The sequence below is a fragment of the Montipora capricornis genome, chromosome 10, assembly GCF_036669925.1.
Source record: "Montipora capricornis isolate CH-2021 chromosome 10, ASM3666992v2, whole genome shotgun sequence".
In the NCBI taxonomy this organism is placed as follows: Eukaryota; Metazoa; Cnidaria; class Anthozoa; order Scleractinia; family Acroporidae; genus Montipora; species Montipora capricornis.
In genome coordinates, this window is record NC_090892.1 from 24436832 (window position 1) to 24449393 (window position 12562).

The 12562-nt window shown below is 40.3% G+C and overlaps 1 protein-coding gene across 1 annotated transcript; it reads left to right on the top strand.

Moving 5' to 3' along the window:
- The first annotated feature begins 7568 nt into the window (after positions 1-7568).
- Positions 7569-8312, top strand: LOC138022086 (uncharacterized). The gene has a single exon (XM_068869106.1). The coding sequence runs from the start codon at positions 7569-7571 to the stop codon at positions 8310-8312; it is 744 nt and encodes a 247-aa protein (XP_068725207.1).
- The last annotated feature ends 4250 nt before the right edge of the window (positions 8313-12562 follow it).

Sequence of the window (12562 nt, forward strand, 5' to 3'; positions counted from 1 at the left end):
TGCATGCTAAAAACGTTAAGCCCTTCAGTATGTCCATCGAAAATGTCATCAATGGAGCATCTGGGAACAAAAAGACCGCAACTGAAAATGGCATGCAGCCGTACCTTGGTGGAGCTAAAAGATACCTGTAATGTCTACAAGGGATCGTTGGGCACTATTCTTGGCTACAGCTACGTTCACGGAGATGATAAAATGCAAGAGGATGCTAAATCATCCGTTTCGGAAGCAGTCGAAATTGTGGCATTAAACAAAGGTCTGGATTGTGGTTTAGAATTGGCCCTCTATAAAGAAACAAAACTACGGCAACAAACTAGGATGCGAGTGCCAGATTGGGTGCAATTGTATGTCAAGCTGCATGGAAACGAAGCTGCCGGATGATGGATGGCAAACAGTGCTCAATTTTTTAAAACTTGGCAGTAGTGGGGTAAGTTTTGAATTTTTACGTACTATTGGAGTGACCAATGCAGGTCACGTGCCTATAGTGTTGGGTGTTTGAAGAGTAGTTAAGACTTTTTCCGGAGCATTTATTTTCACCTTTCTTTTTATCAAGAGGGATGAAGATTTGAATTGTTTGCTGACCAAGAATATGGTTAAAGCCTGCAAATCAATGGTGTTCTCAGTAGTCCACTCAACCCCAAGAGTGGCACTCCTGCTTATCCTGCTGGCTTGGGGCCAGCTTTGACATGGGCCACAACGGAAGCCAATCTTCACCATGCAGCAAGACCAACAATGCTGTTTAATCTAAAGCTCGATGGATGACCATTTGCAGGTAAAATGAATATGCATTTATGGCCACATTCTTTGGAAATCCAATTGTAAAGATAAGCTGGGCACTGTTTGCTGGTATTTTTTTTCTGTTTGTGTGACTTTTGTAGATTTGGATTTGTCCATCTTCTAGGGCCATGTGGCCTCTTCAACTAAAACCACCTTTCCTGGGGTTATGAGCCCTCACATTTTAAAATCACCAAAGCAATAATTTTGCTCAGGTGCTTTAATGTTTAAGCACCCTTTAGGAGAAGTTTTCTTGCATTGATTGATATTACTTTACAAGTATGATTGAATATTAAGGTTATTTACTTATTAGGAAAAGACCAAGTCTCTGTGGGAGTTGTTGCAGTTGATGTGGACCACAATAGCTCTGAAAGTTGTAGATCGGTTTACCCTTTAGCTATTGGAAATTGTAAGGAGAATAGGTAAGCTGTTGCATTGTTTAACAAATAGATTCGGTACTGACATACATTTGTTCAGTAATAGATCACAAATTATCTCGAGTCTGTGGTAGAATAGAATCCTTTTGTATTATAAAAAATGATAACGAAACAAATTCTGTAAATTTTAGAGTCGTTTGACATTACCTGCTCGATTACTTTTTCCAAGTCAGTTTCCACATAGAAACTTTTTGTCTTTCATTGTTTTTTTGTATGAATTTTGTCCACAGCCTTGGTAAGAGTTTTGTCAATGTGTTAATACCGGGGTACTTTACAATGTAGCTTGCTTAATGTGGTCAAATGCTATCTAAATTTTAAGAACTTTCTTCCATTAAAAAAGACAAAATTATTTAATTTAAATGATAAACATGATTTATGCATCTGCCCTTCATTAGACGATAAGCATCAACCAATCAGAATGTGCGGTTAATATTGCACGAACAATACTGGATGCATGGGACTGTTCATTAGCTTTATCTTTTGTCTTTGCAGTGATTTTCAATCATTGTCGAAGAAACCTTGCAAATCCAGTTTTCCTTTCCCCAGTGTCCTCTTTCTTTGCTCAGTCATCCTAATAATAATACATGGATTAAGCTAGCAGATAATGCATCCACTCCTAAAGATTTTTGGAAAATATCAAACCAAATCCTTGGTTTGCCAAATCCTTGGCACAAACACAAGAACTGGTCCATTACAAGACACAGATGGCAACATAATAACTGATGAAGAGCAAAAAGCAGATTTATTGAACAAGTCGTTTTTAGATACTGCTATTAATCTTACAAGGAACTTAGACCCAGTCCCCATTGACACTACTTGTTTTATAAAAAGGGTTACTCCGACTGTTGAAAATTTCATGGGATGAGATCAAGAATGATGTTCTCAAATCCCTTCAACCAAATAAGTCGGTGGGCCCTGATCAAGTTTCACCTAAAGATCTTAGATTAGCTCAGGATTCTGTGATACAAGGGTTGTTTGAGGTTTTCAAAAAGAGCAGGGATTGTTGTAGATTCCCCCAGCAGTGGAAGGAATCCTTAGTTACTGCTCTTTTTAAAAAGGGAGTAAATTGGATCCTAATAATTATAGACCTATATCTTTGCTTAGTGTCCCAGGAAAACTGCTTGAAAGGGTTGTATGTAAGTCCTTTGATGATCATATTTTATCTAATAGTATTTTAACTAATAAGCAATGGGGCTTTAGAAAAGGTTATTCAACTGAAAGTCTTCTGCTACATCTTACTGAAGCTTGGAGAGAGGCTTTGGATGGAGGTCGCAGGGTTGGAGTCTTATTCATTGATTTCCGTAAGGCTTTTGATTGTGTAAATCACACTATCCTTGTCGAAAAACTTAAAGAAATTGGAGTTATGGGTAGTATGTGGAATTGGATCAATGATTACCTCTCCAACCGTGTGCAAAGGACTCAAGTTAATGGTATAAGATCGGATTTAAGACCTGTTAAAAGTTGGAGTACCCCAAGGGTCCTTATTAGGTCCCAGACTCTTTGCAACTTATGTAAATGATTTACCAGATCATGTTAACAGAGGGGCGTTATATATGTATGCGGACAATACAACAATTTTTGTAATAGGTGACACTGTTGATGAGATCGTTCTTGTTTTACAAGAGGTTCTTGACCAGGTGTATACTTGGTGCCTTATGAATAGACTGATTATTCACGAGGGTAAATCTGAGGCAATGATTTTGAGCATTAATCCCTTCATTGGTCCTTTGAAACCTCTGAAGTTGGGTGAGGATTTTATTCAGTACATATCCTCTACTGCTTGTCTCGGGGTTACCATCGATGATAAACTGTCTTGGTCTCAGCATATTAAATCAATTTGTGTGTCATTCAATAGTAAAGTCAAAATGCTGAGACGTATAAGTTTTTTACCCAAATCTATGCTAGAAACTCTGTACTTTAAGACTGTAATCCCAAGTGTCCTCTATGGGGTTGTGGTTTGGGGCTCTGGCTCCAAATTTAAAGAATTAGAATGGATACATATTAGAGCTGCTAGACTAATTCATAAGTTGCCAAAGGGCATGACTGATGAAGATATTTTAGCAAGAGCGGGGTGGATGTCTCTTGAATATTTTTATAAATTTCGTATTTTAATGATTGCTCATAAGGCTTTTTATAATTTAGGTTTAGAGGAAATAAATTCATTAGTTGTTAGGACCTGTAAGAGCTATAATCTTAGTAAATCTTTAAATATTTTAGTTAATAGACCAAACACTGAGCTCGGTCGTAATTCCTTTGTACACAGGGCTGCAATCGCCTGGAATTCCCTGTCTGATAGTGTAAGATCTTTTTCTAATCAAACAGGCTTTAAAAATGGACTGAAGCAGTTAAAACATACTGTTATGAATACCACTTTTGAAAAAGACAGCTCAGTAGTTTATAATAAGCATGCCGATTTTTATTATTATTAATACATATTTTATGCTTTATTTATTTTTAGCGATTATTTATCTTATTTATCTAAAGTTTAATCACTACCATATGTATGTATTGTTAATTTTATTACAGTAGGTCCACATCAGCTGTAAAGTTGCTCTTTTTCCTCTTGACCTGCTTTACTAAATAAAGGTATGTATGTATGTATGTATGTATGTACACTTTTACCCTTAATGTTACTGATCCACATTAATTCTTCATTTTACTTAATTATTTATTTTTTGATAAGGAAAGAGCTGTCAAACCTTCTAAAAAGGCTTAGTGAGGAGAAAAATGTTATTAAGAGCGGCTCCGCCTAAATATCGACTAAACCGGGAAATAGCCAAAAAATGGAATTTCTTCAAACTCCCCCAGAATGAAGTTCTTAGGGCACTAGTTACAAAAATATTATTTTAAGTTCGTTAAATCATTTAGTGTTTTCATTAACGAACTTTTTCTTCCCGATGGCCAAAATCGGCCAAAATCGATCGAAAATAGACGGCATATTTAGAGACTCGTAACATCGAAAGTAAAGATTATCATTAAAAACTAATTGTACGTCGCATTTCTACTCTCTTTCTTGTATATTTAGAGCTATTTGGATCGCGATTTGATTAGAAATCAAACATTTCACGAAATTTTGAAACCTTATGGCTTAGGACAGCTAGACGAGAAGTGAATATTTAGCCTATTTTCAGCTGCTCAAAAGGCGTTCTGATACATGGATTTCCCCAAAACGGTTTATGCGTCTGAAAGGGCATGATTTCTTCTTCAAATTAGTGAAATAAAATTTTTGGGTAATTAAAATCGTGAGCGCTGAAAAGGCGAAGTAAATGCAGTTCTACTTCCTGAAAACGTGACCTTTGACCTAAGCGTCACGAACGTGACAACAACAATAGACAGCAGATTTTTCGTTAGTTTTAAACATTTTCCAATGAAATCGGTCCGAAACAGTTACTGCAAGAAACTGGTAGAAGTACGGAATCTTATCGTGTCTACGAAGGAGATAAAAGTCGCATTTCTGACACAAAATAACTTCGTTCGTTAATAGCATTAATAAACGAGCTTCAATAAAATTTGCGAAGTTGCGATGTGTTTTATCTAGCCGATACTCACCTGAACGTTTTATTTACAGCAGATGTCGACTCGTTTTCTTGGAAAAACGTTCGTAAGGAACTAAATTCAGATTTCTCCATCTTTGCAAGTACCAATGTGTAAATTCCCACCTGCAGCTGCCGAGCGCTGATAATCGTTCACCAGAGAAAAACAACCTGACTGCACAGTTGCCATCAGCAACCCCAAAGTAACATTCTCTCAAAATGTAAAGTGAAATAATGTTGGACTATTGACTGCCTTTCAGGACTAAATTAGAAAGCAGATTCAAGCTTCATTAGCTTTTAAAATTGCTTAAATTTATTTGTTTGCGTCGACTTTATTCATTTCATATATTATTAAATTGAAGTGAGTATGCGTTCCAATATTGACAGGTGTCCCAAATTTTCGGATAAATGTCGGTTGCAGCATTGGAAACAAGTCACGAGGAGTTAACGACATAAAACTTATCAGCGGTTTCTGGATTTACTATCCTTGCCTTTTTAATCTGAAGAGAAAAGGAAAGAGGTCCAGGTCTAAAAAATTTCGTGACTTACGTGGTGTGGGCTCGTTAAGCGCCATGGCGTTCTGTGGATATTCAAAATATGTTGGGGAGATTGCGGTGAAAGCCCAGATCGTCCGGCTACTGATCAGGTAGTAAGAATTGGTGATTGCAGCAAGGATATCAAGGGCCATCTCAAAACATGCAGCGTTTCAGAATCTGCTTTGAATTCAGAAGCAAGGCTTCTGCTGGCCCGGGCAGGTAAAGTCTAAAACTAGTCAACTATGTAACCTGCAGAATTAAATTTCACTTATCTGACCATTTCTTTCATTACTGTCAATGATAGGCATCTTTGATGAGAACGAGATCTCTTTGAATGTTACTATTTGCCCAAGACACCGCGATTTATTTGGGCTAAGGTGGCGAAGCAACCGAAAAACGTGCTCAATTCCAAATTCATGGGCAGCGCATAGGACTACTAATGTGAAGGGTGAACGTGGAATAACCCTTGAACAGTCTTGTCGTCTCTTCAAGGCCACCGACATCGTAACCCCGGTTGGTTCAAGTAAGTTGCGTGAAATTAATCATCCTAGCCACACTGTTGTCCTGGCTTTGCAGGACAATTTTCAAGATGTAACTTCAGAGAAGTAATAGCTAATAGCGTTATATCTTGAGGTGGGGGAGGCGGGGGGGGGGGGGGGGGGCGGGAGTGAGGGAAGAGGCGGTTTTCAAGGGAGGAATGGTACAAATTTTCACAAGGTCCTTTTTTCGTGGAAGGTTATATTTTACTTTGTAGAAACATGTGTGGGAGGCCGGTGAAATTTTTAAGACAAGTCCAAGCAGTCCAAGAATGAATTAAATGTACGTTGTATCTTATAGCATTATTGTGCGAAAAGAGATACATTTTATTCTTCCTTTCTTCATTGCGCAGGGGGGGGGGGGGGGGGGGAGGGGGGGCGATAATTTCGAAACACTGATTGCACTTACATACCTCGAAGCCCAGAATTTCTTTTATTCTTTAGCTGGCAATGTGCAAAATAGCTCAATTAAAACAATGGTAAATTAGTTCACAGTCATATGTCCGCAATGTCGGAAGAGACTCGACCAGAGCAACATTGAAATGGAAGATTCTCCAGGAGCGCAAGCATCAGCGTCCTTAAACACGCAAGAAGCAGCCGCCGACGTATGCCCCCCTCGATTGGATGAGGTAAGGATAAGATACGACCAACAAGTAAAAGCCTGACAGTGACATTTAAACTAACCTACAAAGAGCCCCGTCTGTTTAATTTACCAAGCAATTCGTAGTTAAACTGAAGCTCTGCAGAAAGGCGAATGGCAAAAAATCCACTATTACAAATAACTGAGCTAAAATTCTTGCCATCGTTTCTCTTGAATTTTTATGGGTACATGCTGTCATTGTGAGACCTTCAACCAGACCATAACAGTGTTATCGTATTATTTATATGCCAATTGTAAAATTGATATTGGTTTTTTCTAGCAACTATGCCAAGTAATATCACATTTTGTTACACGACTAAGTTAGTTCAGAGGGCGAATAACTAAAATCAGCAAATCGGATAGCTCCATTGCAGGTCCAATATTCTCTCAGTATTGGACCGGGAACTGTCCCGAATGATCCCGCACGATCACTTTTGAAAATTTGTTGGTTCTTTTACGGCCGGCTTACGTTTTTCTAAAAGAACTTGCTTTAGACGAAAAAGATTCCTTTCATTTTTCTTGCAACTCTCTGTCCCTTTTATTTTAGTAACATCAGACCAAAGTATACGCCTGTTTCGCCTCCCGATCAAAATCGCGCGCTTGAAGTATGAGATGTTTTTCCAGTCCGTCATCATGGCATTTCTTCGTAACAATTTTCAGTCGTGTGGTCAATCTCTTTTTGGTTAAGCTTGGTCGGAACCGTACTGGTAGGATATCGTCCCCATGACCTAAGGCCGGTATTCCCCTAGTACGAGCCTCGCGCTTGCTGAATAAGAAATATGTAAGTTATTAGAGCAGGATCTAGCCCACTAATGCTATTGAAACTCCATATTTCAGGAAGCAAGCTCTGCTGAGGACAGCAATTTATCGGCCATATATACAGGAATGATGGAGTCGAGATTAGACGGCAGTGACGAGGAGTCAACACAAGTGCCAGCTGAAGAGCATAGTGAACAGTACTTACGAAGGAAGCAACTCAATAAATTTCTGGAAAGTTGTAACGTAGAGAAATTAACTCGACCCAGGAAGAGGTGGGAAGAGGCGGGCCCACGTACGCGAAAAAATCACGTAAAAAAGGCAAAAGATGTCATTTTATAGCAGCTTTGGATGTGATTATGCCAGGGGATGCAGCATATTTATGGGATGCACTGCAGTCGTCAATGCTTGTGGACAAAGAGCTTGGATCTGCAGTTGGTGACGACCACAAATACCTTGAAGCCCTGGCAGAAAAATACAAAAATGCATCCTCGTGGGATACAAGAAGGCAAGTTTTGTCGATAATGCCTGATCTAGTCCCTTTCAAACGCCTTCAGAGGTACTTGCCTGGTATCACTGAGTACCGAGTGAAAATTGCGCGCCAGCACAAAAATGTGTTTGGTCGGGGCGTTCCCCTTCCATTGAAGTATAGTCCCCGAATGCAAGTAGATCCTAGCCAACCTGACCATATTTTGACATTTATAACAAGTCCGCACAACATACAAGAACTCCCATTTGGACAGAAATACATGAAGTTATCAACTGGTGAGGTTGTGGAGACACCTAATGTAATTCGTAATATGATTCCGGAACGAATTGTAATCCAGTATACCCAATACTGCGAAGAAGCCGGATTCCAGCCTTTTGGACGCACAACGATGTTAACCATCCTCTCAAGCTGTAGTGCCAGTGTGAGAAAGTCGTTGCAGAGTATCGACTACATTGCCGCACAAGGAAGTAAGGCCTTTGACGATCTTTGCCATGTGGTGAGGAGACTAGAAGAATGCAGGATATTGAAGAGAGATGTCGCTGGACAATGGAAAAGTTGTCTGAAGAACGGGAAGCACTATCTAAAGTCGGATTATAAGGTATTCAAGAATTAGTATCATTAATTAAGTACATCGTGCCTGTAACAGCGTAGCTTGCTCCCAACCCCTTTGTATGCAACTACTCACAAATGCCCAAATTGTGTTTAAACTTGACTGATTTTCACTCACTTTCCTTATATTTATTATCAAACATGTTTCAATACCAAGCAGAGCAGAATGCAATAGAACAAACTGAGCTTCGAAATAAAATCCTTTAGCGCAGATTTTGCTATCTTTGATTTTCCTCCCTGGTTCTCAGTACCTTTTAGCAGACTGCGACAAATTCGCCGTTACTGTATCTTTGGTCTATTTCAGTAGCCGTAACAAAATCTAGTGTGCATTGTTTCTCTCTATTTATGAGCTACTGTAAATTATTTTACTTAGTCTCATAATATCGGTTGTCTGTTTTTATCAGGTGCACGTATCTCTCTCCTCGCCTGTGGCTGACCACTGTAGTGCATACTCTTTGAGCGATGAAAAAGATCCTTTGTTCAGCAGCTCAAGTGATCATTATCATGGTAATTCATGCTCCCAATGCGAAGAATTGAAAACTAAAATATCTGACATCCAGGCATACTTAAAACGAGAAGATCTGGGACTACCGGATAAAGAGTTGGATGACTTGCGTCATATTTGCGACCAAGCATTTCAAAATGTTCTGTCCTGGAAGGCCCATCAACTGAGAAGTAAAATTCAGGACTCTGCCAGAGTAGAAGTACTTGACCAACTAGACGAGTCATCCGTCATGATCACTTAGGACTGGGCCATGAAATTTTGGCCACAGAAATACCGTGAATCTCAAACTGACTGGTTTGCAAAGAGGGGCATTTCTTGGCACATAAGTGTGGTTGCAAGGAAACATCAGGGAAATCTAAAGAGTCAGTCCTTCGTGCACATTGTCAAAAAAGCTCGGTGGTTATCCGCATGATGGAACACGTATTGCGCACACTGAAAACGGAAAATCCTGAACTCACCACAGCATTCTTCCGGAGCGATAACGCCGGATTCTATCACAATTGAACCATGCTAGCTGCGTGTCGTTCCATGGGGCTGCCACTGGAATCACTCTTTCTAGAGTGGACTTTAGTGACCCTCAAGGAGGGAAAGGTCCTTGCGACCTCAAAGCACATGTCCGCAGATTTATAAATGAGGGGCACGATGTTCAAACTGCGGAGGACTTAGAAACTGCGATGCTATCAGCGGGAGGATTCACTGGGATCAGATTGGCTGTTGTTGATTCATTGGGAATCAAGGAGAACCCCATCAAATGGGATGGCATAAGCTTGATTAACAACCTACAGTCCACGGGCACAACGATAACAGTATGGCGATCCTACAACGTGGGCAGTGGACATACAGTGGACAAACAGCTACCAACAGGTATCACATGTAGTATTAACATCTAGTAATTATGAGAACAATAGGTTACAAGTATATGCTGTCGGCAACACCCTCATTTAGTTTACCATATAATGAGCGTGATTTAAAAAGCAGATACGAACATCACTTTTTTGTTCTGAGGGATAGGTAGCTATGCATTTTTGTTATGGCATAAAGGTCACCTTATTGGCGGAAAGGTAACTTCATACGCCAACGTTCATCCCTTCCAGTAAGAGTATACTCCACGTGGGTACAGCTTGAGCTGAATAGCGGCTGTACATGTTTGAGGAACTTTTTACCAGAATCATGTATTTTTTTGTAAAACAAGTGGAGTGCGTCCGACACGCACCCAGAAGTCTTCAGATGAAAATTCTCTCATTGAAGTGCCAGAGACAGCAGAGGGAAATGCAGGGGTAGGTGTTTTCCAGTGTCCCAGTGAAGGATGTATCAAGGTCTATCAAAGATACTCAGCCCTTGAAAAGCACCTGTCATACGAAAAGTGTGAATTGCTCTCAGAGAGAGCCACACTTCTTGACCAAGCGAAAGAAATGTACCATCTTAAATTAACTGAAGGAAGGAGCGCAGGAGCGACAAGCCACGATGAGAGAACCGATCCTCGGGAAGTTGCCGCAAATACCAATCAACTGTCGAGAGGTTGGGCGTTGAAGCAAACAAAAAAATTCGGGCGCCTTAGTGAAACCCAAAAGAAGTACCTTAATCAAAAGTTTAGTATCGGGCAGCAAACAGGCCACAAAGTGGATCCGCTGTCGGTAGCTCGCGACATGCGCTACGCCAGAAATGCGGAGGGTAAGCGGCTGTTCACCCGAGATGAATTCCTTAGTACACAACAAATACATTCCTACTTTTCCTGGAAAGCTGGGAAACTACGCCATCAACATGCAGAAGATGACAGTAGTGATCGCGAGCCTGCTGTCGACCAACAGCAATATTGGGACACTCGGACAGAAGTTCTACGAGAAGTTCAGCTCCAGCATCCTATTACTTATGACAATCTTGATCTTTGCGCCTTGTATCATGCGAACAGGCTAAATCAGCTTAGTGTTGCTGTGTTAAAGTATATTTGTGAATACTTCGATATAAACAAGGAGCAACTAACGCTTCGCAAGAAGGCGCCTTATATTACTCTTATGGGAAAACTAGTACAGTCATGTTCATGTCATGAACAGCAGTAACAGTGCAAGCATTTAAAGAAGCAGGGTAGTAGGAAAAGAACCTCTAAGTTCCCCTCACAACTAGCTTTTTTTGCGTGTAGGCTGTTTCTGGTCTAACAGATTGTGAATGATCCAAGTGGTTTCATTGTTTTTACTACAACCGAGTAAATTTCGTTTCGTTGAGTACGAAAGAAATAATTTCTTGCTAGTTTGAAGTCAGAAATCTTGTTTCAGCATAGGGTTTGGACTATTATTAGAGAAACAAGAACGTCGGTTTATTTGCGAGTTGTATGGTACTATAACCAGAGAGGGTTGGTTGTAGTTTAGTTTAAATGCCACTGTCAGGCTTTAACTTCGTCCATATGATGGTCGTGTCTTATCCTTACCTCATCCAATTGTTAGGGGCATACATCAGCGACTGCTCAGTTCTGGCATGCTTCTGGATGACTATGAAAAAATTATACTTGCTTCAATTAGCTATTTTGGAGATTGCCAACAAAAGAATAAAGCCTGATTCTGATATCCAGCCGACCTACCTGCGACGTAGTCGCCGGTTCCAACTGACAACGTTTCAGCGATCTGTTCAAGTGGGTCCCCGACTCGTCGGCTATGGATCGCGGACGTACTCAAATTGCCACGAAATGTAAACCGAATTGGCGCCATTTCAAACCATTCCATCTGAAAATATGGATAGTACGGGTCTGGCGGTGCTTGATATATGAACACAGCCAACGGAATTACTTATAATCTGGTCGTATTACCAGATCATCTCTTCCAAAGCCAGTCTTTTCTTTATGTACTTGGAGAAGTTTGTTCAGATGTTGTTGTATCTTTGCTGAGCAGAAGCAACATCAATCTTCAGTGTATTAGCGAGTGCTTGCCAAGAATTTTTCTTTACTCTTTGTTCTTTATATTCATGACAGGACGTGTCACATATAGCCCGGTACGCTCTTATTTCGTCCACGAACATTCAGTTTCTGGGTACATCCTCACGTGTGACTTCCTCCGCCATTTTGAAAGTAAGGAATTGTGGGAAAAATCGAGTTGTTACGTCATACATTGCGTCCGCAATTGATTTTCATCGCCGACGGCTGCTCAGTTAAACGAATTCGCAGGCAAGCCGGCGGTCAATGCCTGGGACAGATTATGATTCGCCGATAAATGTTCACTTATACCCCAGGTATGTCCGCGGCATGAGAGGACCAGGCTTAAAAGATATCGCGGGCTTGCAGTGTTTCGAAATTGTACCCCCCACCCCGTCTCCCCCGCTTCCTTTTCTCCCAAGTAAATGGCAAGTATGGAAATCGAAAAACCACCAATAGATTCTATTGCATTACCTTGTCGCAACTTGTTTCGATGCTGAAACCAAAATTTATCCGAAAATTTGCGACACCTGTCATTATTCGAACGTGAACTCACTTTAAATTAATTTAATAATGTATCAAATAAATGAAGTCGGCGCAAACAAATAAAGTTAAGCAATTTTAAAAGGTAATGAAGCTTGAATCTCCTTTCTAATTTAGTCCTGAAAGGCAGTCAATAGTCAAACATTATTTCACTTTACATTTTGAGAGAATGTTACTTTGGGGTTGCTGATGGCAACTGTGCAGTCAGGTTGTTTTTCTCTGGTGAACGATTATCAGCGCTCGGCAGCTGCAGGTGGGAATTTACACATTGGTACTTGCAAAGATGGAGAAATCTGAATTTAGTTCC